This window comes from Narcine bancroftii, chromosome 6 (genome assembly GCF_036971445.1).
Source record: "Narcine bancroftii isolate sNarBan1 chromosome 6, sNarBan1.hap1, whole genome shotgun sequence".
Lineage (NCBI taxonomy): Eukaryota > Metazoa > Chordata > Chondrichthyes > Torpediniformes > Narcinidae > Narcine > Narcine bancroftii.
In genome coordinates, this window is record NC_091474.1 from 53,925,434 (window position 1) to 53,951,835 (window position 26,402).

General features: G+C 45.0%; 1 protein-coding gene across 1 annotated transcript in view; it reads right to left on the reverse strand.

Annotated features, from left to right (window-relative positions):
* Window positions 1-26,402, reverse strand: part of camkk1a (calcium/calmodulin-dependent protein kinase kinase 1, alpha a) — a 351,599-nt gene that overhangs the window by 126,725 nt on the left and 198,472 nt on the right. The window contains exon 4 of the mRNA XM_069888054.1: window positions 11,729-12,212. Coding sequence (XP_069744155.1) covers window positions 11,729-12,212 — 484 coding nt within the window. The remainder of the gene's footprint in view (window positions 1-11,728; window positions 12,213-26,402) is intronic.

Sequence of the window (26,402 nt, forward strand, 5' to 3'; positions counted from 1 at the left end):
CCATTTAATCATGAGCTGATCCATTTCCCCACTCAGTCCCACTGCCTGACCTTCTCCCAATAACCTTTGATGCCCTGACTAAAGCAGAACTTATCAATCTCTGCCTTTATACACTCAATGACCTGGCCTCCACAACTACTTGTGCAAACAAATTCCAAAGATATACCACCTTCTGGCTGAAGAAATTCCTATGCATCTCTGTTCTAAGCGAATACCCTATAATCCTCAAAATGTGGCTTGTCCTGGACTCTCCCACCATGGGAAACAACCTTTCCACATCTTCTCTTTCCATGCCTTTCACGTTCAAAGTATTTCAATGAGATCACCCTTCATTGTCCTCAATTCCAATGAATACAGGCCAAGAGCTGTTAAACACTCCTCGTTGAAAACCCTTTCATTGCCGGAATCATCCTAGTGAACTTTCTTTGAACCCTCTCCAAAGTCAGCACATCCTTTCTTCAATGAGAAGCCCAAAACTACTCACAATACTCCAAGTGAGGTCTCATCAGTGCCTCATAAAGCCTCAACAGAACCCATTCCAAGGTGAACCCACACAAGGCGGCAGGACCAGACAACATAGCTGGTCGGGTACTGAAGGTCTGCACAGACCAATTGACGGAGGTCTTCGCTGACATCTTCAACACCTCACTGCAGCAGTCCATGATTCCCGCAGGGTTCAAGACAGCTACCATCATCCTGGTACACAAAAGGGTAACAATTACAGGCCTCAATGATTACAGCCCTGTGGCACTGACCTCCACCATTATGAAATGCTTTGAGCATCTGGTGATGGAGTGCATCAAAGCACACCTACCAGAGATGCTGGACCCATTTCAATTCAGCCATAGAAGAAGCCATTCCACAGACAATGCTATAGCTTTTTCTCTTTACCCCATTCTGATCCACCTGGAGAATGTCAGCTTATATGCCAGGCTGCTATTCATTCAGCTCTGTGTTTAATACAATCATTCCCCAGAGGATGGTGGAGAAGCTGTCCTCAACACCCCTCTCTGTAACTGGATTCTGGAGTTTCTAATGGAAAGACCACAGTCTGTCCAAGTCAGCAGCAGAACGTCGAGCACCATCTCCCTGAGCACCTCAGGGCTGTGTACTCAGACCAATCTTGTTCACGCTACTGACCCACGACTGCATTTTGCCAGATCCAGCTCCAACAGAGTCAAGTTTGCAGATGACACAACAGTCGTTGGCCTCATCGGCAACAACGATGAGTCACACTACAGAGAAGAGGGAAAATCTCATGAAATGAGTCTCAACGTGGACAAGATGAACTTCAGGAGGACCAGATAACCATACTGCACTACACAACACTCTGTACTGGAGAGAGTAGAGAGCACCAAGTTCCTTGGAATGCACTTCACTAGTGACGTATCGTGGACACACATCTCTTCACTTGTCAGGAAGACGCAAAAGCAACTGAACTTCCTGAGATGACTGAAGCAGGCAAGGCTACTGGCCACCATTTTTTCACCCTTCTGCAGGAGCTCTGTTGAGAGCTTCATGGCTGGCTACATCACAGATGACAGAGAGGATCACTGGAGTCTCCTTTCTCCTATTGACGTGATCTCCCAGGATCATTGTCTGAATCATTGAGGACCTTTTCCACCCTGCACACAGCATCTTTCAGCTGCTCCCATCGGGAAAGAGATACAGGATCAGAGTCAGTATCACCAGGCTGAGGAACAGCTTCTTCTCAAGGACAGTGAGAATGCTGAATGACCAAATGAACTGCTCATACTGATCATCTGAGACTCTCATATTCATGAAGCAATATTTATTTGTATATATGAAGACATGTCCTGCACGTGTAATGTTTGTCTGTGTTATGTCTGGTTGCTGGTTGTGAGTCTGGTTGTGTTATGTCTGGGTGTGTGTCTGTGTGTTTTCTATCGAGGACCAAGTGGTACTTGTATAATCAGATGACAATGAACTTGAACATCACATCCTTCCTCTTACATTCCATTCCTCTTGAAATGAATCCCCACTGGGTTCCTCGTACTTTGGTTCCATGCACACTACCTTTGCAGCCACAAAGGTGGTCATCAGGACGAGGGCCAAGTCAAGTACTCCCTTGTCACCATTGTCTAGCGACTTGTGCATGGTGACCCTTTGACCAGACGACTGCTCTGGTGCCTGCCAGCGCAGAAGTGCGGAGGATGGGCCATACTTGAGCCACCTACTGCATTACAAAAAGCACGTTGCACCTGATGGCCAGATTTTCCCTGTTATGGAGAGAGAGCGCCGCTCCCACAGACCCAATTTCTGATGGACCTTTGCGATCTGCTCTGACCAATTTTGTTGCCCACTTTGGACCTTCCAAACGAGATCCCCAACACATTCAAGTAGTCAGATCTGACAGTGAAGGGGACAGTGGACCAGTCAGACCAGAGAAAATGACCTGGCATTTTCTCACTCTTCCTCAGATTTACACTGGTGTACACTGGTACACCGGCCTCAGAAGCTAATCAGTCTGCAGTATTACGAGCTCACATTTCATTTTAGTGCGAATATCACTTTAATGGCTGGTATAAGCTGCAACCATTCACAACTGTGGAGAGAATTGAGTTGGCAAAAATCAGGCAAAGACTGTGCCCAAAGTTTATCCTCTGGAGGAAGTGAAAGGATATTTTTGCTTTTATCCAGGGACAGGTGTGGAGAGAGACATGTGAAAGAAAGATTGAAAGGAACTGCACACTTTGTGATCAACAGCTGTTGGAAAGAACACTCTGCTGAATGACTCAGAATCAGAACTGATCGTCATGAACAAATCGTGAAATTCATCACGTTTGTAAACATCTTACAACATTACTATAAAAATAATAGTGCACGAAATCTGATGGCAGCGGGGAAGAAGCTGTCCTTGTGCCGCTGAGTGCTCATCTTGCAGAGTGAAGAGGGCAGGGCCTGGGTGGTGGGGTCTTTGAGGATAGAGGCTGCTTTTTTTAAGACACCGCCTCATGTAGATGTCCTTGATGGAGTGGAGTCTGGTGCCTTTGATGTCACAAGCTGAGTTAACAACCCTCGGGAGTTTATTCTTGTCCTGAGAGTTGGCACCTCCATACCAGTCAGTGATGCAACCAGCCAGAATACACTCTACGGTACACCTATAGAAGTTTATGAGAGTCATTGGTATATTTTTGTATATTTTCCAGTAATACAGCCACTCTGCTGTATGACACACCAAACACGGCAGCATCAGACCCCAGGCCTTTGCTCACACTGGACAGGCGTACATCAGTAACCGTGGTCCACACTGCTCATGCAGCAGGTACTACACCATGACAATATGAGAGCTCAGACTTGGCAAGTTCAGTTCAAGTTTATCTGTCACAAAATGCTTAGTGCTAAGAGAAAAGGTTCTCCTATGCACAGATTAACAGGTTATCTCTGGCATTCATACAGCTTTTGGAGAGCACAATTTACAGAGGGCAGAACTACAATGGAAGGAAGATCAATTATCATCAGGTAAGAGCACTGTGGTGAGGTTCATTCAGGAGGCTGATGGTTGCAGGGAGAAATTGTCTTTAAGTTTGTTAGTGTGCGCTTTCACTTTCACTTCAAAGGGAGGAGGGTGTGTCAGGGTGCGATGATTCTTCAGTAAGGTGTTTATAATATGAATGTTTGCTATATGATGCTGCCTTAAAACACCAAATTTCATGAGTTGTTCGTGACAATAAATACTGATTCTGCCTTTCCCAGGCAGAGGGAGATGTAGATGGAGTCCATGGAGGGCAAAAAAGTCTGTGCAATGTTCTAAGCTGCATTCAGTACTTTCCACAGCTTCTTCCGATCTTGGGCAGAGCAGTCCCCATCCCAGGTTCCAATCAATTGTTAAATCTGCCCACAGGTGAGGCTGATGTATAATTGGTCTTTGCACATCTCATGGGCAGATCCTGCATTAAAAAATAGCATATGCAGTCTCTATATCTCTCTCTCTATTTGCTGCTGCTTTCAAACCATCTCTGAAGCCCAGGCAGCAGGCAGCTCTGAAGGGCCAACTGCAATGGGACTGTCCTGAATCCCGCAGGAGCAACACTGGAAACCAGGTTTATGTGTATGTAAACCCTTGTTTAGATATACAGTGCCTGTGGCTGGTGGGTGCTGAACAAGTTAAACCCTCGTTTCTCAGCATTCTTTGCCTGTGTGCTGAGTAGGTTAATCTGCCAGTGTGTGTGTGCCATTTTAGTGAATTCTGCTGTGTGTAAATAAAGACCACTGCTTGTTCACAACACATGTCCACCCTTGACTCTCCTTGAAAACATCAAAACTATTCTGAACACAACAAACCCACACAGGCAGCTGGGCTGTTGGTGACTCGAGGCGAGGAACTCGCTGGAAGCAAATCCACGGACACTCATGACTCTGGGGTACATGTTTTTGCTTCTCTTTGACTGTAAGAAGAGCTTCAGGCAATTTCTGCTGATGGCGAATCTGTCTGCCTTGTGGCAGAGTAAAAGCAAAACACTGTTTTTATTACATAATAACAAAGGAATTTCTTCACCTGATTGATGTTGAGGGTGAGTTTAAGACCTGGCCCAATTTTACCTCCTAATCGTTTTTTGAAATGCACCCTCTATTCCATGGTACCGCTACTGCTCTGCTCAGCACTTGTTCTTCAGCAGAATGTGGCAAGTGATACATAATAAAGGAGCAGAAGAAATAAGAGCAGCAATCCATTGTTCGACCCTTTGAGCCTGCTGCAAAATTCAACAACGTCCTATAAGACCACAAGACATAGGAGCAGAATTGAGCTATTCGGCCCTAAGTCTTCCCTGCCACTCCATCATGCCTGATCTACTATCCTTTTCAGAATCAGTATTTATTGTCACAAACAACTCATGAAATTTGGTGTTTTAAGGCAGCATCATACAGCAAACACCTTACACAATATTATAAACACCTTACAACATTACTATAAATAAAAAAATTTAAATAGTAATGCGCAAAAAGTAAGGCAGTGTCTTCGGTTCATTGATTATTCAGGAATCTGGGGGGCATGGCATGATGGCATAGGTTGGAGATAGGAAAAATGCTTCTCTTGGCAGAATTAATTAAAACCCAAATTGAAAATACTTCTTTTAAAATTTCTGTTGTAATGGATAAATATTGTGAGAATTTGGTAAGATTAGAGTAGGTTACATACATACACACATTTTAAAGCAGATCTTAACTGATCAATTCATATCAGTGAACTTTTAGACACATAGACATTTCACAAGTAGGTGCTAATTGAAATGACATCATGAAATGAATAGACCATTGTCTTGGATTGGAGATAGGCTGGCTGGTTGAATAACAAGGCTTCTGATCTTTTTTACAAAGTGCTAACAGAAAGGTCACACCTGGGTTTTGTTTACCTAAGACAACAGCTTGAGCAAGAAGGAAAATTCCTGTGTTTTGCTGAAGAAGGTGGGGGATTTTGCAAGTGAGAGTGTTACATGGGCTTTCTAGCAGTTGGGAGTTGAAGAGAGAGAGGAGACAAGATCAACAAGCTCTCTCAGCCAGTGTGTGTGTGACACTGAAAGAGACTTAACAGTCATGGCTGAAACAAGCCACGAAAAGCTGGTGGGAAACAGAAAGCTCCAGAGTGGCGGATGGTTGGCAGTGCTATCTGTCTGATGTTTCTCTTGGAATAAGTGGAACAGAAAGGAACTCTGTTGTAGCCTGAAAGAAAGAGATCATCATCTGGAGAACCTTGATGGGGCAAGTTTCATCAGCGAGACATTGAGGTGACTAATGGTGGTACCTCCGTTGTGGAAATCCTGGAACAACAAATATATCCCTGCAAACCCTACAAGAACCTCCCTGAGCAGTAAACATTTGCCTTTCGAGCACCAAAGCCTAGTGAACTTTATACATGTTAAATTTTGTGCACAGTATAAGAATTGCCTGCAACCAGAAAACTTGGAAAAAGGAGAGTAAGATTGAACTGTGAACCAAAGAACTTTTCTTAAATTTACACATGTGCGCTTAGAATTAGAAGGGGGATTAATTTGGGTTAGTTAAGTATAGAGATGTTAAAGTTTGATTCTATTTTCATGTTTAAAGTTAATTAAAGACAACTTTTGTTTAAATAACTACTTGTCTTTGTGAATGTCTATTGCTGCTGGATTTTGGGGTCCTTCGGGCTCGTAACATTTTAAAGGAAAATGTTCAAATCAGATATTCATAAATCAAGATTAAAGTGGGAAACTGATTTAGGTAGAAAAATAGATCAAAATGATTGGAAAAAGTTATGTAAAGATAATATGACTAAAATTATTAATGTAAGATATAGATAATTTTCTACATCAATTATATTTAACACCTCAAAGATTAAAAAGATTTGATTTGATTTCTTCAGATTTATGTTTTAGATGAAATAGGTTATTTTTTTCATTCAACTTGGCAGTGTATTAAGATTAGGCTTTTTTTGGATATAAATTTAATTATTTTTGGAAAAAGTGTTAAAGGTTAAATTTTCATTAGATATAATGTTATTTTTGTTAGTAAACATTAAAATATATATAAAATGAAGGTTGACTATAGATCATATTGAATTTTTACAATTGGCATTGGCTGTTGCGAGGAAATGAATAGCCATTACATGGAAATCTGATACAGATTTAGGGATGCAGAGATGGCATATCAAAATGAGATCTTGTACCTCTCTCTAAAAAAATAACAATTTATGTGATAAATATCATTCCTTTTTGAAAATATGGAACCCATATTTAGAACAAGTAGGCTTAAAAATCAAGCCTCTCGTGTCCCATTCTGGATGGTCTCAATTCCATAGCAGTCAATGAGAATTTATATATTTATTGATATCTCTTCTTTCTTCTTTCTCTGGGGGTTGGAGGGCAGTGGATAGTGGGTAAGGGAGGGGGTTGGTGGGGATTGAGGGTGGATGTACCACATGTATGCTTAATTTTTTATTAATTGAATATATTGTGGTTCTTTTTCTTAAAGATTTTAAATAAAATATTCAAAAGTTAAAGATTATTCAGGATTCTGAAGGCAGTGGGGAAGAAGCTGTCCTTGAGCCGCTGAGAGCTCATATTTAGGCTCCTGTACCTTTTCCCCAATAGTCGCAGAGTGAAAAGGGTGTGGCCTGGTTGTTGGGGTCTTTGAGGATAGAGGCTGCTTCTTTTAAGGCACCGCCTCATGTAGATGTCCTTGAAGGAGTGAAGTCTGATGTTTGTGATGTTGCAGGCTAAGTTAACAACCATCTGGAGTTTATTCTTGTCCTGAGATTTGGCCCCTCCATGCCAGACAGCGATGCAACCAGCCAGAATGCTCCTCACGGTACACCTGTAGAAGTTTATGAGAGTTTTCGGTGTCTTAGCAAATCTCCTCAGACAGCCCACAGAGTATAGCTGCTGGCGAGCCTTCTTTGTGATTTCATCAACATGGAGGCTCCAAGGCTGATTTTCGGAGATGTTGACACCCAGGAATTTGAAGTTCTTGACCCTCTCCAATACTGAGCCCTCAATGAGGACTGGGTTGTGTTCTCTGACTTCCTCCTGAAGATTGCAATCATCTCCTTTGTTTTGCTAATGTTGAGCACAAGTTTGTTGAGTTACATCATTCAATGAGCTGATCTATCATCTTCCTGTACGCTTTCTCATAGCCATTTGTGATTCTGCCGACAACTGTGGTGTCATCGGCAAACTTGTAGATGTCATTGGAATTGTGCCTGGCCACACAGACATGGGTGTATAATGAGTAGAGCAGTAGGGTAAACGCATATCCTGGGGTGACCATGTGTTGATGATCAGTGAGGAGGAGACATTGTTTCCAATTCGCACTGACTGTGGTCTTCCAATGAGAAAGTCAAGGATCCAGTTGTGGAGGTGGGGGTGGGGGGGGGGGGTGCAGAGACCTAGAGTTTGTAGCTTCTTGTCCAGGACTGAGGGAATAATTGTACTGAAGTATGAGCCGTAGTCAATGAAGAGCAGCTGTATGTATGAATTGCTGTTTGAGGTGATCCAGAGCTGAGTGGAGAGCCAGCAATATTGCATCTGCTGTGAAGTGATTGTGACAATAGGTGAAATGCAATGGGTCCAGATCTTTACTTAGGTCCATGTTCATTCTGGCTATGACCAGCATCTCAAAGCATTTCATCACAGTAGATGTTTGTGCTACTGGGTGGTAGTTGTTGAGGCAGCTCCCACTACTCTTCTTGGGCACCGGGATGATTGATGCTCTTTTGGAGCAGGTGGGAATCTCTGACTGCAGCAATGAGAGGTTGAAAATGTCCATGAACAATCTGGCTAGTTGTTTGGCACAGATTTCCAGTACCCTGCCAGGTATGCCATCAGGCCTGACGCTTTGTGAGGGTTCACTCTCTTGAAGGATGTTCTGACATTGCCCTTAGAGACAGATATCACAGGGTCTTCAATCTTCCCCTCATTACCCTTGATTCCCTTCCTAATTAAGAATCTATCTGCCTCCAATTTAAATTACATAATGGCATGACCTCCACAGACATCGTCAGCTATGAATTCCATAGATTCATTATCCTCTGGGTAAAGAGGTTCCTCCTCATCTCTGTTCTAAAAGGAAATTTTTGTTTTCTGAGGCTGTTCACTCTGGTTCCCCCACTCCCACACCACAGGAAATATCCTCTCCATGTCCACTATATGGTCTTTCGATATTCAATGTTTCAATGAGATTCCCCTCTTCCTTCTAAACTCCAGTGAGTTCATCCCAGAGCCACCAAACCCTTCATTCTCACGGACCTTCTCCAAAGCCAGCGCGTCCTTCTATCGATAAAGAACCCAAAACTGACCAATGCTTTATAAAGCCTCAACATCACATGTATCCCTCTGGAAATGAATGTGTTTTCCTTCCTTACCCCCGACTCTAACAGCAAGTTAACCTTCAGAGAATCTTGCACAAGGATTCCTAAGTCCTTCGGTATCTCCAATTTCTAACTGCTGCCTATCAGGAAAATATTCTATTCCTATGTATGATGGCTGATCATACATTTCTCTACACTGCACAACTGCCATTTCCTCCCCAATCTCCCAACCTGTCTGTCCTTCTACAGGCTCAGTGCATCCTCAACACTACCTGCTCCACTTTCTAACTGCAAACCTAGCGCCCAAGATCCTGTTTCACACCATTTTCCTGCACTATTCCCATATCATGGTCCCACAGATAAGATCAATCCATGCTACTGACCTACACAGTAAAGGCCCCTCAACTCTTCCTCCACTACATCGATACCTCCTTTGGTACTGTCTCATGTACCCATGATGAACTCGTTGACTTCATCCACTTTGCTGCCAACTTCCATCCTGACCTCAAATTCACTTGGTCCATCTCTAGCAACACTCTCCCTTTCCTCGATCTCTGTCTCCCTCTCGGGAGACAAACTCTCGACAGACATCTACAAACTCACCAACTCCCACAGCTACCTCACCTACACCTCTTCATGCCCTGTCCCCATAAGGATTCCATAACTTCTCTCAGTTCCTCCTCCTCCATCATATTTGCATCCAGGATGAGGACTTTCACGCCAGATCATTCTTCTTCAAACAACATGGCTTTCCCTCTACCACCATCAACTCAGTCCTCACCCACATATACTCCATTATCCACACATCTGCCCTGGTCCCATTCAACCCCATGCACAACGACAGAATTCCTCTTGTCCTATCTCCCACCCCACCAGCCTTCACATCTAACACATCCTCCTCTGCCATTTCCACCAACTACAATGTGATCCCACCACCAGACACATATTCCCCGCTCCTCCTTCCGCAGGGGTGGTTCCCTTCATGACTCCCTTGTCTACTCCTCCCTTCCCACCAATCGTCCCCTTGGGACTTACCCTTGAGACTGCAGGAGATGCTCCACTTGTACCCACACCTCCTCCATCACCACTATATAGGGCTCCAAACAGTCCTTGCATGCGAAGCAACATTTCATGTGAATCTGCGGGGACATCTGCATCTGATGCTCCCATGGTAGACTCCTCTACATCAGAGAGACGGGACGCAGACTGGGAGATCATTTTGTTGAGTGTGGATCTCCCAATGGCACCCATTTCAATTCTCCAACCTATTCCCTTGCTGACATGTCTGTCTATGGTCTCATGCACCACCAGAATGAGACCACCCATAAATTGAACAAACAACAGTTGGGCTCCCTCCAACCGGATGGCATTAATATTGACTTCTCTGGCTTCCATTAACCCCCCCCAGTCACCTCCCACCAGGTCTCTCTCTCCATTCCATGTCCTTTTGCACAAACCTGATACACTTTTACCTGTCCCTTATCATATCCAATTAACACTTTTTGTTTGGCCTTCTCCCCCAGCCAATCTTCAGTCTCTTTATTCTCACACCTTCCTGTTCTCTGCTTATTCCTTGAAGTATGGTTATGAGCTCAGGCCTGAAACATCGATAATATATCTATAAATCCCTCAGACGCTACGAGTCCGGCTGAGTTCCTCTAGCATTTCTGTGTGTTTTTACTACAACCTCACCTGCAAACATCCATGTTTCACTCCTTGATGAAGTCTGCAATGACCCAGGTGTAATCATTCTGATCGTCAGCTGAGACCTTGAATACACACCAATCCAGAAACTTGAGGCCATCCTGTAAACTTTCTTCAGCCTCCCACGACCACTCTCTGCTGCCCTGATCACTGGAGATCAGTAACTAGTGGTGATCCACAGGGACCTGCACTTTGTGATTTTCACAAACGACTTGGGTGAAGAAATGGAGGGGTGGATCAGCAAGTTTGCAAATGACACAAAGGTTGGAGGTGTTGTGGATCATGTAGAAGGTTGCTGTAGATTACAATGGGATATAGACAGGATGCAGAGTTGGCAGATGAAGCTTAAGCCGAATAATTATGAAATGATCACTCCAGTTTCCTTCAATGTATAGGGTTGGTAGGTTAATTGGCCACATAGATGTTACTGTGCTATATCTCCAAATGAAATTGAAATTTAAGCACACATGTGCACACACACACACACACACACACACACACACACACACACACACACACACACACACACACACACACACACACACACACACACACACACACCCATATACACACCCACACACCCACACACCCCATGAGTTAGGTACCTTGGAGGTCTTCCTTCACTACTGTTTTAATTGGTTTGCTACCTGTAGCAAACCTCCAAAAAAATCTACTGCATGTCTTAGTGACTGTCTCATTTACTTCATTTCAAAAGGATAAAATTCTATCCATTTCATTGAAAAACATTTTACTCCATCTCTGAATGATCGAGTTGCATCTCTACCACACTTTAAACTACTAAAAACTGTTTTAAAAATAATTCCACGTGGTAGAATCTGATTCCGGCCCATGAAACCCGTTCCACCCACCCATTTTGTAGGGTGGGAGGAAACTGGAGCACCCAGACAAAGCCCATGCATGTCAAGGGGAGGACATACAAACTTCTTCCAGACAGCAGTGAATTTTATCCTGGGGCACTGATGCCGTAAAAGCATTGCGCTAACTGCTACACTCGCCTTGCCGCCATTTGGGGAGTCCCATAATTACCACCAATATCTGCTAACAGATGATAAACTATTTTGAATCCAGGAATTCCAGAAATTGGGTGGCACTGGTTTCATGGGCTGGAAGGGCCTTCTGCTGCACTGTATTGTTAAAATACAATTGAATTAAAAATCTCGATTTGAACAGTTCTGGTTGTCAGTGACAAGGTTAACTGACCTGGTTAGATTCAGTGGACATCCGTCTTCCCAATAACAGTGGCCCTGTTGAGTAGGGACCATAGCTTGGTAAGTCCCCGTGGGCAGAGTGGTTGTTTCCAGAGGAACGCTCCTGGAGAGACAGCTTCCTGTTGGAAAGTTTGGGCCTTGGCCCCGCTTTCTTGGTTATGCTGCTTGTGGTCCCATAAACACTGGTGGAATCTTCAGTGAGATTGATCCGAGATCTTTCCCCTTCCTTCACTTTGTCCGAACCCTTGACTTCCAAAGCCGGCCTTCCATTTTCCTTGTCCACGGATGATGAGCTTTCAGAAACCCGCACCACAGCTACTTGAAGAGCCAGATCTTCCTGCTGAGGATCATCAGCAGGGTCCATCTCCATTTCTTCGTCCCTGGAGCACCCTTCCACGGCTGACATCACCACCTGTCTGGAACCCAGCAGACAGAAGTCACTGCAGCTCTCATGAGAATTCCCAAGACCTAGAGAGCTGAAACAAAGGAAGAATTAGAATAGGAGTCAGAGTGTGAGGAAGCTCACATTCCACATTGTCTGGCTAACCAATTGCAGGGAGTAACCACTATTTAATACAGGATGAGCTGAACCTGGAGCCTCATGTTTTATTCACAAACTCAGCAGGTCATGCATCATCTGTAAAGGGAACCAATGTTTCAGGCCTGAAAAGGTGTGAGCAAAAAGCAGATCGGTGTCTGAATAAAAAGATGGGTGGTGGGGGAAGGATGGAGGTAGGACAGGGGGTGGAGCATAGGCTAACAGGTCCAGTGGATATTGGAGGGATGGCAGAAGAGAAAAAGGCTGAGGTGATGGGGGTAGAGCATAGCTCTCTGATAGAAGAAGGGAGGAGCTGGAGGAAAGGAGAGAGGGTGATGTGGAAAGACTCGGGGAGGGGTTTGATGGAATGTGGAGAAGTCGAAGTTAATGCCATCTGTTTGGAGGGTGACCAGATGGAATATTAGGTGTTCTTCTGATTTGCGGCTACCCTCGGTTTGGCAGTACATGAGGCCACGGATAGACATGTCGGTGTGAGATGGGGTGTGCAATTAAATTGGTTGGCTACTGGGAGGTCCTGTTATTGCAGAGGGCAGAGTGAAGGTGCTTAATGAAACAACCTCCTGGTCTGTGTCCGTCTCACTGATGAGGAGGAGGACAACATGGGAGTACTGGATGCAGCAGATGGCCCCTGAACACTAGTGTTACTTCACTTGGAAGAACAGTTTAAGGTCCCAAATAGTGGTGAGAGAGGAGGTGTAGGTACAGGTGTAGCATTACCTGAGGCCATAAGGGGATGATCAGTGGGAAGAAATGAGTGCACCAGTGCGTCCCAGAGGGAATGGTCCTGACAGAACGTGGAGATGGGAGGGGAGGGAAGATGTGTCGGGTGTTGAGGTCACATTGTAGGTGGCGGAAATTGCAGAGGTCAATATGTTGGATATGGAAGATGGTGGGGTGGTACGTGAGGACATGGGGAATATTGGGGAGGAGGAAGCCAGGGAAGATTTGCAGGAAATGGAGGAGAAACAAGTAAGTACTGAGTCAATGCCATTAGAGAGGAAACCACATTTCTGGAAGGAGGAGGACATGTTGGATGCTCTGGAATGGAAAGTCTCATCCTTGGAGCAGATACGACGTAGGTGGGAGAAGTGTGGGAAAGCAGGGTGTGAAAAGGTGGAGTCGTGTTAACTATGGAAGGTGTGTAGAAAATGTCTAAAGATCTGTTCAAGAACAGTTTTAATCCAACAGCCATCAGGCTCTTGAACCTCCCCTTACAACCACAGTCCTTACCTTAAATTATTGTGGGACAACCAAAAGATCTGTCTGCACTATTGAAGCATTGTCTTATTTCTCGCACCAACTGGGAATATCTATCTATCCTTTTGTATTGTAATCTCTTTGCCTTGGCATCTATCTATCCTTTTGTATTGTAATCTCTTTGCCTTGGCATCATGTGGTGATTTAATGTGCACTGTTGTAGTTGATACATCTCTGGATCTGCGTAGTAAGGATTTCGGGGCATCGGAGCATTGTATTTCTATGTATGACAACAAACTCTTGTCACTCGTTACCTGCTGCTTTTAATTCTCCACTTAGTCCAACTCCCCTATTCTTTCCCCTGCACCCCACATTTTCTTTTCTTTCTTTTAAAATTATTTTATTATCAGAAAAACAAACAAATAAAGCGGTAATCAACTGCAATGAAACCTTTGCAGATTTACAAATAATTACATTTGGTACAGTAGCAATACGTATTAATTCTAAATCCAAGAAATGGTAATACAGACAATACTGTAAGAGGTAAGTAAGAAAAAATAAAAAATTCAAACCCACAGCGATCAGGGTCGTATTAAATCTGAACAAGCAGCCTCAGGGGATCCAAACCAGCACGGCCAGTAACATCCATCATTGCACCTAATTAATCAAATGATGGAAGTGGGCTAGAAATGAGCCCCGTCTTACCAACATAAATCTTGATTTTACTGACTTTATGCCTTATTTTCTCCAGATTTAAGAAGGGCATTGATGTGTAGGTGGGAACTCATCTTTCAATTTTAACAGAATTGCACATTTTCTTTTCAAATATTTATCAGATTCTTTTTTAAATGTGGTGATTGAATCTTCTTCCATAGCCAAACAGTGCAGATCACATCAACTGGAGAAAAAAATCTTGTTGATTAAAATATGACATCTTAATAATTCTGTTTGTTTCTACCTCAAGGAATCATATGTGTTACAAGTCCATACCAAAAGTCTGATATAAATGCACATTTTTTAATGCTAAATGCTGAGTTGTATTTCAAGAGATCTATAAAACTCTGGTTCGACCACACTTGGAGTATTGTGTGCAATTCTGGTCCCCTCATTACAGGAATGATGTGGAGGCTTTGGAGAGGGTGCAGAGGAGACTTACCAGGATGATGCCTGGATTGGTGAATACATCATATTCCTGCTGACCCTTTTGTACTGGGTTTATCAGCAAGCCAGCATCAGCAAATGCCGGGGATACGAGTAGGAGTCGAGGCGATTAATTCTCGGCATCAAATGTCATCATTTGATGTCGGCATTTGGACAGTGTTCCTTTTCCACTGGACCCTGGCCCAGTAAATTCCCAATTAATTCCTGGGACCGGGTGCCAGTGGAAAAGGGGCTTAAGAAAAATAGAGGGTTATGTGTGTGAGGTGGGGAAGAATTAGCTTTCTGTGGAGTAGATTTAAATAGATTGCCCCCCCATGATGGGCTGAAGGGCCTGTACTGTTCGTGTTTCATCACTTCATTTAAACCATCAAAATTTTGAAATTGATCAGTAGCGTCAAATGAACCACTTCGACCATGCCACGCCAACCTGAAAACAGCCACCAGGGTTTCAACAGCACGTTAACTTCACTGCCAGAGGAGAGAACACCCTGGATCGGGTGAACACCAACTTCCCTGTTGTGTACAAGCCTGCCCCTCACCCCACCTTGGATACTCAGATTACAGATCTGTCTTGCTGACCTCCATATAACCAGGTAGCAAAACGAACAAAGCTGGTACACAGGGAGATCAGGACGTGGCCGTGGGGGGAGCCACAGCAGTGCTAAAGGACTGCTTTGAGACCATAGACTGGAGCTGTTTCAAGGAGGCAGCCACCTACAAAGGTCATGAAAAATCGAAGAGTGCACGACGTCGGCAACTGGCTACATCAGCAAGAGATCAAATGCTTCACAACCAGGGCTAACCAGAGACTATGGTTGAAAGCAGAGATCCGGGCCCTTCTCAAAGGTCGTGACGTTGCCTTCATGACTGGAGACAAGATGGCACTAAGATCAGCCAGGACTGAACTCTCCCATGCAATCTGTAAGGGAAAGCATGGAAACACACAGAAGATGAATAGACAGTTGTGCAACACTGGTGACACGAGGTTCCTGTGTGATGAAGGCTATAATGGACCACAAGACAACCTTACGAGTAAAAGACAACATTGCCTTCCTTCTGGACAGACTGAACATCTTCTGTGCAGGGTTCGATGAGGAGAACAGGCTGACACTGAAGAAAGTTGCATGTCCCCCTGATGAACGGGCATCCTGCATAGACATGGCTGAGGTGAGGAGAACGTATCCAAGGTGAACCCAAACAAGGCGGCGGAACCAGACAACTTATCTGGTCGGGTACTGAAGGACTGCAGAGATCAATTTACAGAGGTCTTCACAGACATCTTCAATACCTCACTGCAGCAGTCCATCATTACTGCAGGGTTCAAGACATCCCGGTACCAAAGAGAGCCACAGTAACAGGCCTCAATGACTGTTGCCCTATGGCACTGACCTCCACCATTATGAAATGCTTCGTGTCTGGTGATGGAATGCATCAAAATATAACCCCTAGAGAAACTCGACCCATTTCAATTCAGACAGAACTGTTCCACTGATGATGCTATAGTTTTGTCCCTCCACTCTGTCCTGACCCACCTGAAGAATGACGCCTTATACGCCAGGCTGTTGTTAATCGGCTTCTGCATGACAGTTAATACGATGGTTCCCCAGAGGCTGGTGGAGAAACTATCTTCACTGGGACTCCACACCCCTCTCTGTAATTGGATTCTGGACTTCCTAACAGAAAGACCACAGATCATCCGGGTCGGTAGCAGAACGTCGAGCACTGGCGCACCTCAGGTCTGTGTGCTCAGCCAGCTCCTGCACATGGTACTGACCCATGACTGCAACGCAAATTCAGTTCCGACAGAGTAATCAAGTTTGCAGATAACGCAGAAGTTGTTGGCCTCATCAACAACAAGGATGAGTCGCACTACAGAGAAGAGGTGGAAAATCTCGTGAGATGGTGCGAGATTAATAACCTGAGTCTCAATGTGGACAAGATAAAGGAGATGATTGTGGACTTCAGGAGGACAAGGAACAACCACCCACTCCCCACCAAACATTAGTAGCTCTGTAGTGGGGAGAGTGGAGAGCACCAACTTTCTCAGAATCCACTTAACAAGTGACTTATCCTGTACACACAACATCTCCTTACTTGTCAGGAAGGTCCAAAAGCAACTCCATTTCCTAAGAAGACTGAGGTGGCCAGTGTCCTGTCAACTTTCTGCAGGAGCTTATCGACCGGCTGCATCATAGTCTGGTACGGTTGCTGTAGAGCATTAGATCAGAGGTCAATCTCCAGGGCCATAATAGTGACAGGGAGATCACTGGGGTCTCCCTCCCTCACTCCCCCCCAATTGATGGGATCTACTGAGATCATTGTTTGAAGAGAGTTTGCAAAATCACTGAGGACACTAACCCCATACACAGGATCTTTCAGCTATTCACACCAGGGAAGAGATACAGGAGGATCTGAACCAAAACCACCAGACTGAGAAACAGCTTCTTCCAACGGGCAGCGAGAATGCTGAGCGACTGGTAGGCACACCTCACACTAACGATCTGAGACTATGCTATTTATGTTATATATGTATATCTGTACTGCACGTGCATCATTTCTTTGCCTGTGTGCTGTGACTGGATGTTCATTTTGCACTGAGCACTGGAGAACGCTGTTTCGTTGGGGGTTGTACAGGTACAAGTGAGTGATTATTAACTTGAACTGGTGTTTTGAATCCTTAAAGGGAGCCCTTGGGTTCAAAGATCTGAATTAACCAAGTGCTTTTAAATGCAAACTGATAAAATTTTCAAGACAAAAAGCAACAAAAGCATGAAAAAGGGGGAGTGAGGCCCTTCCAGCTTTCTGTTTACAAGATGAACATGCCACAAAGATCAATAACGATATACATAAAGAAGGGGTCTGCAGATGCAGGGGAACGGAGGTAACACACAAAGTGGCGGAGGAACTCTGCAGGGCACGCAGAAACCATGGAAAGGGATAGACACAATATAAGTTGCTTCCTAAAGCCCAGAGCCCTCTGTCCCAGTTCACACTTCAAACAGCTAATCGGTAACCTGCCCCCTAAAAGGAGGTTCTCCATGGGTGTCCAATTAGAATGCCAAGAACAAGCCCAACCTTTAATGATGCCTTCAGCACCAGTGTGGTGTCTGTGGACAAGATTGAATGAACAAAGACAGCACTTGGATCGACTTATCCAATTTCCATTAACCCCTCCCCCATGTCTCACTCTTCCTTTCCTTTCCTTTCCTCCAGCTCCCCATCCCCTTCCCTTCCTTCTCCTATCAGAGAGATACTTTCTGCCCTCTTCCCCTATCACTGCTCAACTTCTTTCCCTTCTACCTCTCCACCTGTCCTCTTACCTGTAAGTCTGTACACTTTCCAATGCCCCCTCTTCCATCCTCTCTGCCTCCCCCTCCCTTTTTATTCTGCCTGTTACTTGACATTCCTAATGAAGGGTCAAGGCCCAAAGCCTGGGTTACCCTTGACTTGCTGTGTGACCTGCTGAATTTCTTCAGCACTTTAGGCTGGAACATCCCAGATCATAGGTTTGCTGTAGAACTGTGTTCCACACTCTCCTTGCTGCACCAACCATGTGCCCATCACCCAGCTGTCTGAACCTGCTGCTTTGTTGCAACACACAAAGACTGCTGGAATTTTGAGCAAAGAACGAGCAGCTGGAGGAACCAGAGGGCCGGGCGGCATCTGTGGGGAGAAATTGTCTTGTCAACTTTTCAGGTTGGGATCCTTCATCGAGACTGATTACAGCAGCCTGGACTGAATCACTGACTGACCATCTCTCTCCATGGATGCTGCCTAACCCCACCGAGCCCCTCCAGCAGCTCGCCATTTGCAACTTAGTTCTGCTCAAAGCCAGTGAAAAATCGCCCTTTCAAACTTTCTGTCGCAAATTGAAGAGGTTTTGGAACAAAGTGACCCAGTCACAAAGAAACACCAATTACTGAAAAGAAAATGGGAATAAATTAGCCAAGGCTTTTCTGCCCCCAGAATATTAGAATTCTAAATATGTGAACTTATAAAGAACCTTGCTTCGCCCACACAGAGAAATCAGAATAAGTCATCACACACAGACATCCTTTCTCAGGGAACCTTCCTGGAATCAAAGCAGCTTGCACCTTGAGGATTAAACAAGATACATATTGTAAGCACAGAGAAACACACATTGCTAGAATAGTAGGAGAACAATGATACGTTCCTGTACTGTAGACCAAATGGAGAGCACAGCCTCACAGAGATCCACCAGTATTAATGTTTAAATTGTGCTGGCAGGACTACTCAGCAACTCCAACTCCCCTTCATTGCAAGCATGAAGTAATACCCATTGACCATACCTTCGCATTGTTGTTCCAATCTGTGTTGTCAACCCCACAATAAATGAAACCTATTTTGCAAAGCCTTGTACCTGATACTGTCATGACAAGGCAAAGCCAGACATTGCTAAGTATTCTAATGACCTTGGAGCTTAAGATCTTACTGAGCTTATACTCCAGCTGGTGGAATAATTAAACCCACAAGATCCGTTAGTTTGTTGAAGACACTAATCAGTCTTCAGCTCCTGACATACAAATGAATTACAGCCCAATTAAAATATACTTCAAAATGCTGGCTGAATGTGCAGCAATGTTCTCTGCCTTTCACGGTGATCACCACTCTTCAGTTGCTCATGTAATTGACAGTGTCATTTCAGATTATCTATAAGTGACTAGAATGTGCAAGTGAAGTGTTCTCTGTCTCTCCTCTGCCCAGCTACTGATGTGTGTCCTGATGATACAATACATTTGGAGTAGTGAAAGGAGTTTTGGGACCCATAATTGAGAATGTGTCAACTTTGGAGAGGGTCCAGAGGGAGGCTTCTGAGAATGATCCCAGGGATGAGAGGAATAATAAATGAAGAGTGTTTAATAGCTCTGGACCTGTGCACACTGGAGTTTGTAAGGACGAGCTGGTGGAGTGGGGGGAGGGGGGAGGTTTGTGGTGGGCAGAATCTAAATGAAATCTACTAAATATTGAAAGGCCTAAGAAAAGTGGATATGTTTCCAATAGTCCATGGCCAGAGGACACAGGCTCAGAGTAAAAGGATGTCCCTTTAGGACAGAGATGAGAAATGTCATGAGCCAGAGGGTGGTCGAACTGTGGAAATCATTGCTCCAGATGGCTGTGGGGGCTAAGTCATTGGGTAGATTTAAAGTGGAGGCTGATAGGTGTCAAACGTTATGGGGAGAAAGTAAGAGAATAGGGCTGAGAAGCAAAATACATCAGGCAGGAGGGGCTGAATGGCTTAATTCCACTCCAAGTCATGGTCGAAAACACACGTTTTAAAATTTATTTTAAAAAATATAGACATTCAGGACAGTAACAGGCCATTTTGGCCCACGAGTCCGTCCCGCCCACTTTACACCCAATTAACCAACAACCCCCTGTATGTTTTGAACAGTGGGAGGAAAATGGAGCCCCCGGGTAAAACCCATGCAGACACGGGGAGAACATACAGACTCCTTACAGATAGGGCGGGACTCGAACCCCAGTCCTGATCATCGGCGCTATAAAGGCGATGCACTAACTGCTACACCAATCGTGCCACCTCATAGTGTTGGAGAATCTCATCAGGTCACACTGGGTCCATAGGAAGTAAAGGGTAATCAACATTCTGGGCCTGGGTCCTTCATCAGGTACAAGCAAAAACAGGCAAGCACCTGAATTTAAAAAGTGGGGGAAAGGGAGGAGGGAGGGGCAGGAAGAGGGAACACAGGTTATAGTTAGAGAGTCACAATTAGACACAAGTGGGAGGGTAGAAGAGAAAAACGTGAAAAGCGATATGGGGAGAGAGCAGAGGGTAGGTCTCTGATAGAAGGAAGGGAAGGGGAGAGAGAGGGATAGGGAAAGACAGAGACTGGAGGGGGGTGTTAACGGAAATTGGAGAAGTGATCTACTGAGGTTTTCCAGCACATTTGTGCATTGCCTTTGACCCCAGCATGTGCAGACTTTCTGGTTTAACTTTTAATGCTCCACTTATGCCAAGGACACCATTGCAGGCATATCTTGCCTTCCTGGGGTCAATGTCCTGGGAGGTACTTATCTTCATGTGAAAGGCAACCATAAAAGGGGCAGGAGATCCTTCAGCCTCACGACCTCAATCTGACATTCAGTAAGGTCATGACTGACCTGTATCTCAGCCTTTGATGCTGTTTGGCAAAACAAATCTAACTTGTCACTCTTGAAAACTAGACTCCTTCCTGGCACCTGCCAGCTTTTGTGACAGACTCATAGACTTCATCAGTACATTGGGTGAAGAAATTACCCCTATTTGTATTCCTGAATTGAGTACAGAAGTTGGGAGGTCATCCTGCTGTTGCATAAGATATTGATGAGGCCTCATTTGGAGTACGGTGTTCTGTTTTGGTCACCATGCTGCAGGAAGGATGTTGTCAAGCTAGAGAGGGTGCCAAGAAGATTTACAAGGTTGTTGCCAGGAACTGTGGATCTGAACTACAGGGAGATGTTGACTTTGGGGTTTTATTCCTTGGAGCGAAGGAGGATGAGGGTGTAGAGATGTACAAAATCATGAGCGAAGTAAATCGGGTCAATGTAGAGAGTCTACATTGTAGAGTCCAGAGTAGAGGATGAAGGTTGAATGAGAGGGGGGAGAAATTTAATAGGAACCTGAGGGGGATCTTTTTAACCAGAGTGGGGTGGGTGCATGGAACGAATAATGGTGATTGAGGCAAGTACTTGCAATGTTTAAAAAATATTTGGAAGTTACAGGCATCGTTTTTCCAGTGACCCCAGATTTATTCTTATTGGGAAATATAGAAAGAACAAGACCCAAGTTGAAATTATCAATACACCAAATGAAATTTGTTAAAATAGCATTAATGGAGGTGAGGAAGTGTATCGCAGTGACCTGGAAATCAGAATCACACTTGGGAATGGGAAGATAGAATGCAGAAATTCAAAGCTGGAGAAAATTACATACAATTTGAGAAATAAATATGGTAATATCTGCAAATTTGGAGCCCATATATGTAAATGTTAAGCTTAAATATGTTGTGGTTCTTCCAGCCTCTTGAGACCTGTGTCAGACTTCTACCTTAAACTGCTGAGGTCCTGTGTGTTGGAAAGTGATCCTCCAAGCAATCCATCATTACTCTTTTTCTATTTCTTTATTTTATACACTTATATATCTTTTATATATATTTTTTTTTCTTGGGATGGGGGGTTTAGGGAGGGAGGGAATGGGAGGGGAGGGGAGGGGTAATAAGCATCATGTAATGATTGAAATCTTTTTAAATTTAAACTCATTGTTTTATATGATTATTTATCATTACATGCATGGGATGTGGGTGGGAAGGGAAGGTTGAGAACCACTGCTCTAGGCCCAACTGTTACTGAAATATTTTGCTTGAGAAAAATTGTAATTGGCCCATTTCCCTTGGAGTTATGAAACTGTGTGCATAAAGAGTCAATGAGGGATGATTAAAACAGTGGTTTTCAACCTTTTTCTTTCCACCCACATCGCACCTTAAATAATCCCTTACAGAGCACCGATGGCGTAGGGATTACTTCAAGTGGTATGTGAGTGGGAAGGAAAGGCTGAAAACCCCTGGTTTTGTGGGCCAAATGTGGGCAGGTGGGATTTAAAATCAGCTGTTCTTGCTTCTTGGGGGATTAAATAGACACAAAGCAGAACAAATTAGCAGTGTGATGGACCAGGTACATCTTGCACAAACTTATGCTGTACATTGCTTGATCATCCTCTCCCAGTGTTGGAAACAGGAAAATTAGTGGTTTGGAGAATCAGCCAAACTACTGATGTCCAACCCAACACTAGGCTGTGATATTTTAACAGATGTGTTTTTTTAGATAGAATTTGTGTGATTTTACTGGTCTGGTCTCGGCATTAGTCAATCACACACACAAACAACTAAAACTCAGAATCTCCGTTTCCTTACGTGAATTTAGACAACAGACCGGAAGTGCGGCAATTAAAGAGGTGGGTCTTGCAACGCGCATCATCAATACATACTGTTCATTACCCTGTAGTTCACAGAATTCCTGTAGTTAACAGGTGTTCCAAGAAGTCTACTAGGGGTCTAGGAGGTAAAATATCAGAAAGGGAATGGCACCCTTGTTCCTGTTCTGACCGTTTGACACAGCATGTGTTCCAGGAAAATGGCAATAATTTCCTGGAACTCAGTGGATGTGTAAAAAACATATAAGACTTGTCGAGCCCTCTCTAGGCCAATGTGTCTCCATTTGAATCCACTAATTCTGTGGTAGAATGCAGTTTGAGATATAAATTAACATCTCATTGCTTTGCTTGTTTGCTTGTTAGCCAGAAACTTAAACAGCTTGTGTGTTTTCCTTACACCCTGGACTTAATTCAAGTTATCCTTCAGCAGTGCATTCAAAATCTAATAAATCTGATGAACAGAAGAAAAGCGATGTATCTTTAAAATTTGTAAACAGATGGAGCAGCAGGAAAGTTGTTAGCTTTGAAACAGGCAGGCGTGTACATGCACTGGCTGATACACTGGGTAGGCCCATTTCTCTGCATGGGTTTGATCCCAGAAACCTGAGTGTCTCTCATCCATTTTCCTTGAGATGCATCACAAGAGCAGAATGGTAAGGAACAGGAGAAGGCCATCTGGCACATCAAGCCTGCCCCACTAAATAATAAGATCATGGCCGATCTACTCATGGACTCAGCTCCATTTACCCGCCTGTTCCCCATTACCTTTAATCTCCCTCTTCAAAAATCTGCCTACATCTTCCTTGGACAGAGAAGTCCACGGGTCCACTATTGCCTGGGATTGCCCTTAAATCTCCCCTCCTCTCCATCAGCTCTGCCTTTAATTCCTGCTGCCTTGGAAAAGCAGACAAGGTTATTAAAAGATTTATCCAACCCCAACCAAATTTTCTTCACTCCCCTCCTGTCAGGAAGAAGAATCACAAGTATGAGATCTCACACCAGCAGAATCCAGGACCATTTCTTTCCTGTTCTTATCAGACTCCAAAATTAAATGTTTAATTTTTAAAAATTTTTAAATGACATACAGCACGGTAAGAGGCCATTCTGATCTATGGGTCTGTGCTGCCTAAATATCCCAATTAACCAACAACACCCTACCCCCCTCCCAGCCTATCAACACACACATTTTGAAGGGTGGGAGGAAACCGGGGCAGCTGGAGAAAACCCACACAGGGAACACGTACAAAGTCCATACAAAGTCCTTACACACAGTGCCGGACCCAGGTGGCTACAATAGCATTGCACGAACAGATACCGTATCTGCACCACCCCTGAATACTGATCTCTCTCTGTAACTCTGCACTTTAGTAATATGTCTTACTTGTTACCCTATGTATGCCATATCTGCTGGTCTGCTCGCAAAACAACTTCTATCACTGGATCTTGGAAGATGTGACATTGAACCTGAACATATCTATTTCCTCAAATTTTGAGGCAATGTTGCCTAGATCTCATCTCACCTACCAGCAGAAACAACCTCCCCAATTCAATCTTATCTATTCCTTTCACAAGAACTTCAAATTCCTGGGTGTCAACATCTCTGAAGATCCATCTTGGGGCCTCCATGCCGATGCAATCATGAAGGCTTGACAGCGACTATACACTGTGAGGAGTTTGAGGAGATTCGGGAGGTCACCAAAGACGCTTGCAAACTTCTACAGGTGTATCGTGGAGAGCCTTCTAGCTGGTTGCATCAGTCTGGAAGGAGGTGCAATGGTCAGGATTGGAAATAACTCCAAAGGGTTGTTAACTCAACCTGCGACATAACAGGCACCAGACTTCACTCCATCAAGGACATCTACATGAGGTGGAGTCTTAACAAAACAGCCTCTATCCTCAAAGACCCCACCACCCAGGCCATGCCCTATTCACTTTGCTACCATAGGGGAAAAGATACAGGAGCCTAAAGACGAGCACTCAGCGACCCGAGGACAGCTTCTTCCCCCACTGCCATCAGATTCCTGAATAATTACTCAACCACAGACACTGCATTTCTTTCGCTCTTCTTTTGCACTCACACTCACTCAATCATGCACACCCCCACACAAGCCCCCATCACCCCGCACAGGTGCCCCCTCCCCACACAGGCACCTCCCCACATAGGCAACCCCCGCACACAGACCCCCCCCAACCCACACAGGAGCTGGGGGGGGGGAGATGGATGGGGAGGGGGAGCAAGGGAGAGAGTGAGGGGGAGGGGAGATGGGGAGGGGGAGCGGGGACTAAAAGGAGGGGAGGGGGAAGTGGTGAGGAATACAGAAAGGGGATGGGGAGTGGGGAGAGTGGTGGGGGGGAGAGGGCAGAGAGTGGAGTCCAGGGTGGGGGGGGGGTGAAATGGGAGTGAGGGGAGTGGGGAGAGAAGGAGGGACACACTCAGCTCCAGCGAACCAGCACCGAACCATTGTGGCCAGAGGTGAACAAGGATATTTCCTCCCCCATTCCCCATTCCCTGCCCACTCCTACCTACTCTCCCTCTCCTTCCCCCTCTCCGCTCTCTCCCACAACACCCCCTGTCCCTCCTCCTCACTGACCCCTCCCCCAACACCCCCTCCCTTGCCCCCTCACCTTCCCCTCCTTGCCCCCTCTCCCACCACCCACTCCCTATCCCCTGCCCCCTCCAAAACACTCCCCCTCCCCAACCCCTCTGCCACCACCCCCTCCCCTACCCCCACCCTGATTGGCATGTGCTGGTTGGGGCACTCTATGAATGCAGATCAGCACTTGAACTGAACTGGTCCCGACAGCTTGGGGTAAGTAAAGGGAGCTGAGGTTTGGAAAACATTCCAAGTTTACAAGCCAGTGCGCTCAGAAGCCTGCATGTGGAATTTGGACCCAAAACAGCTTCTGGCCCAAGAATGTGTCCCAGTTAGAGATGCAATTTCAAATCAGAGTCGGTCTCTGGCAGTGAAACTGTAGCAAAGGTCTATGCCATGGAGAGGAAAGGAGTCACCTGGCCCCAACAACACCAAACCACTACACCTGCACCCACTGTGGAAACATATGGACCCTGGACATCTGGCCACTCTGACTGCGCTCCTCTATGGTCTGCACCCTCGGTGGTTGCTTAATTCGCCTCATAGTAGCACCAGTCCTGGGCAGAAACACCACTCCCACACACACACACACACACACACACACACACACACACACACGCATACATACACACACATATACACACCCCCACACACACACCCCACATATACACACACAAACACGCATACACCCCCACACACACCAACACACAAACACACCCCATGCATACACACACCAACACACACACTCCCACACACACACAAACACACACACACTCACATTCTCACACACACATACCCACACACACACCCACACACATACACACACACACATCCTCACACACACACAACCAACACACACATACCCACACCCACACACACACAAAACTCTCACACACACCCACATATACATATACTTTCTCACACACACAAAAATTCTCACACATACCCACACACACACACCCACCCCCACATATTCTCCCTCTTATACTCAAACACCCACACACCCACACACACCCAAACCTACTCACATTCGGTCACATTCACATAAAATCACCCAATGCACACACACAAACATGCACATATGCATACAATCAAACACACACACACAAAGGAACAGAAACACTGTCTCACACTCACTCACACACACACACACACACACACACACACACACACACACACACAGGAATAGAAACACTGTCCCACACAC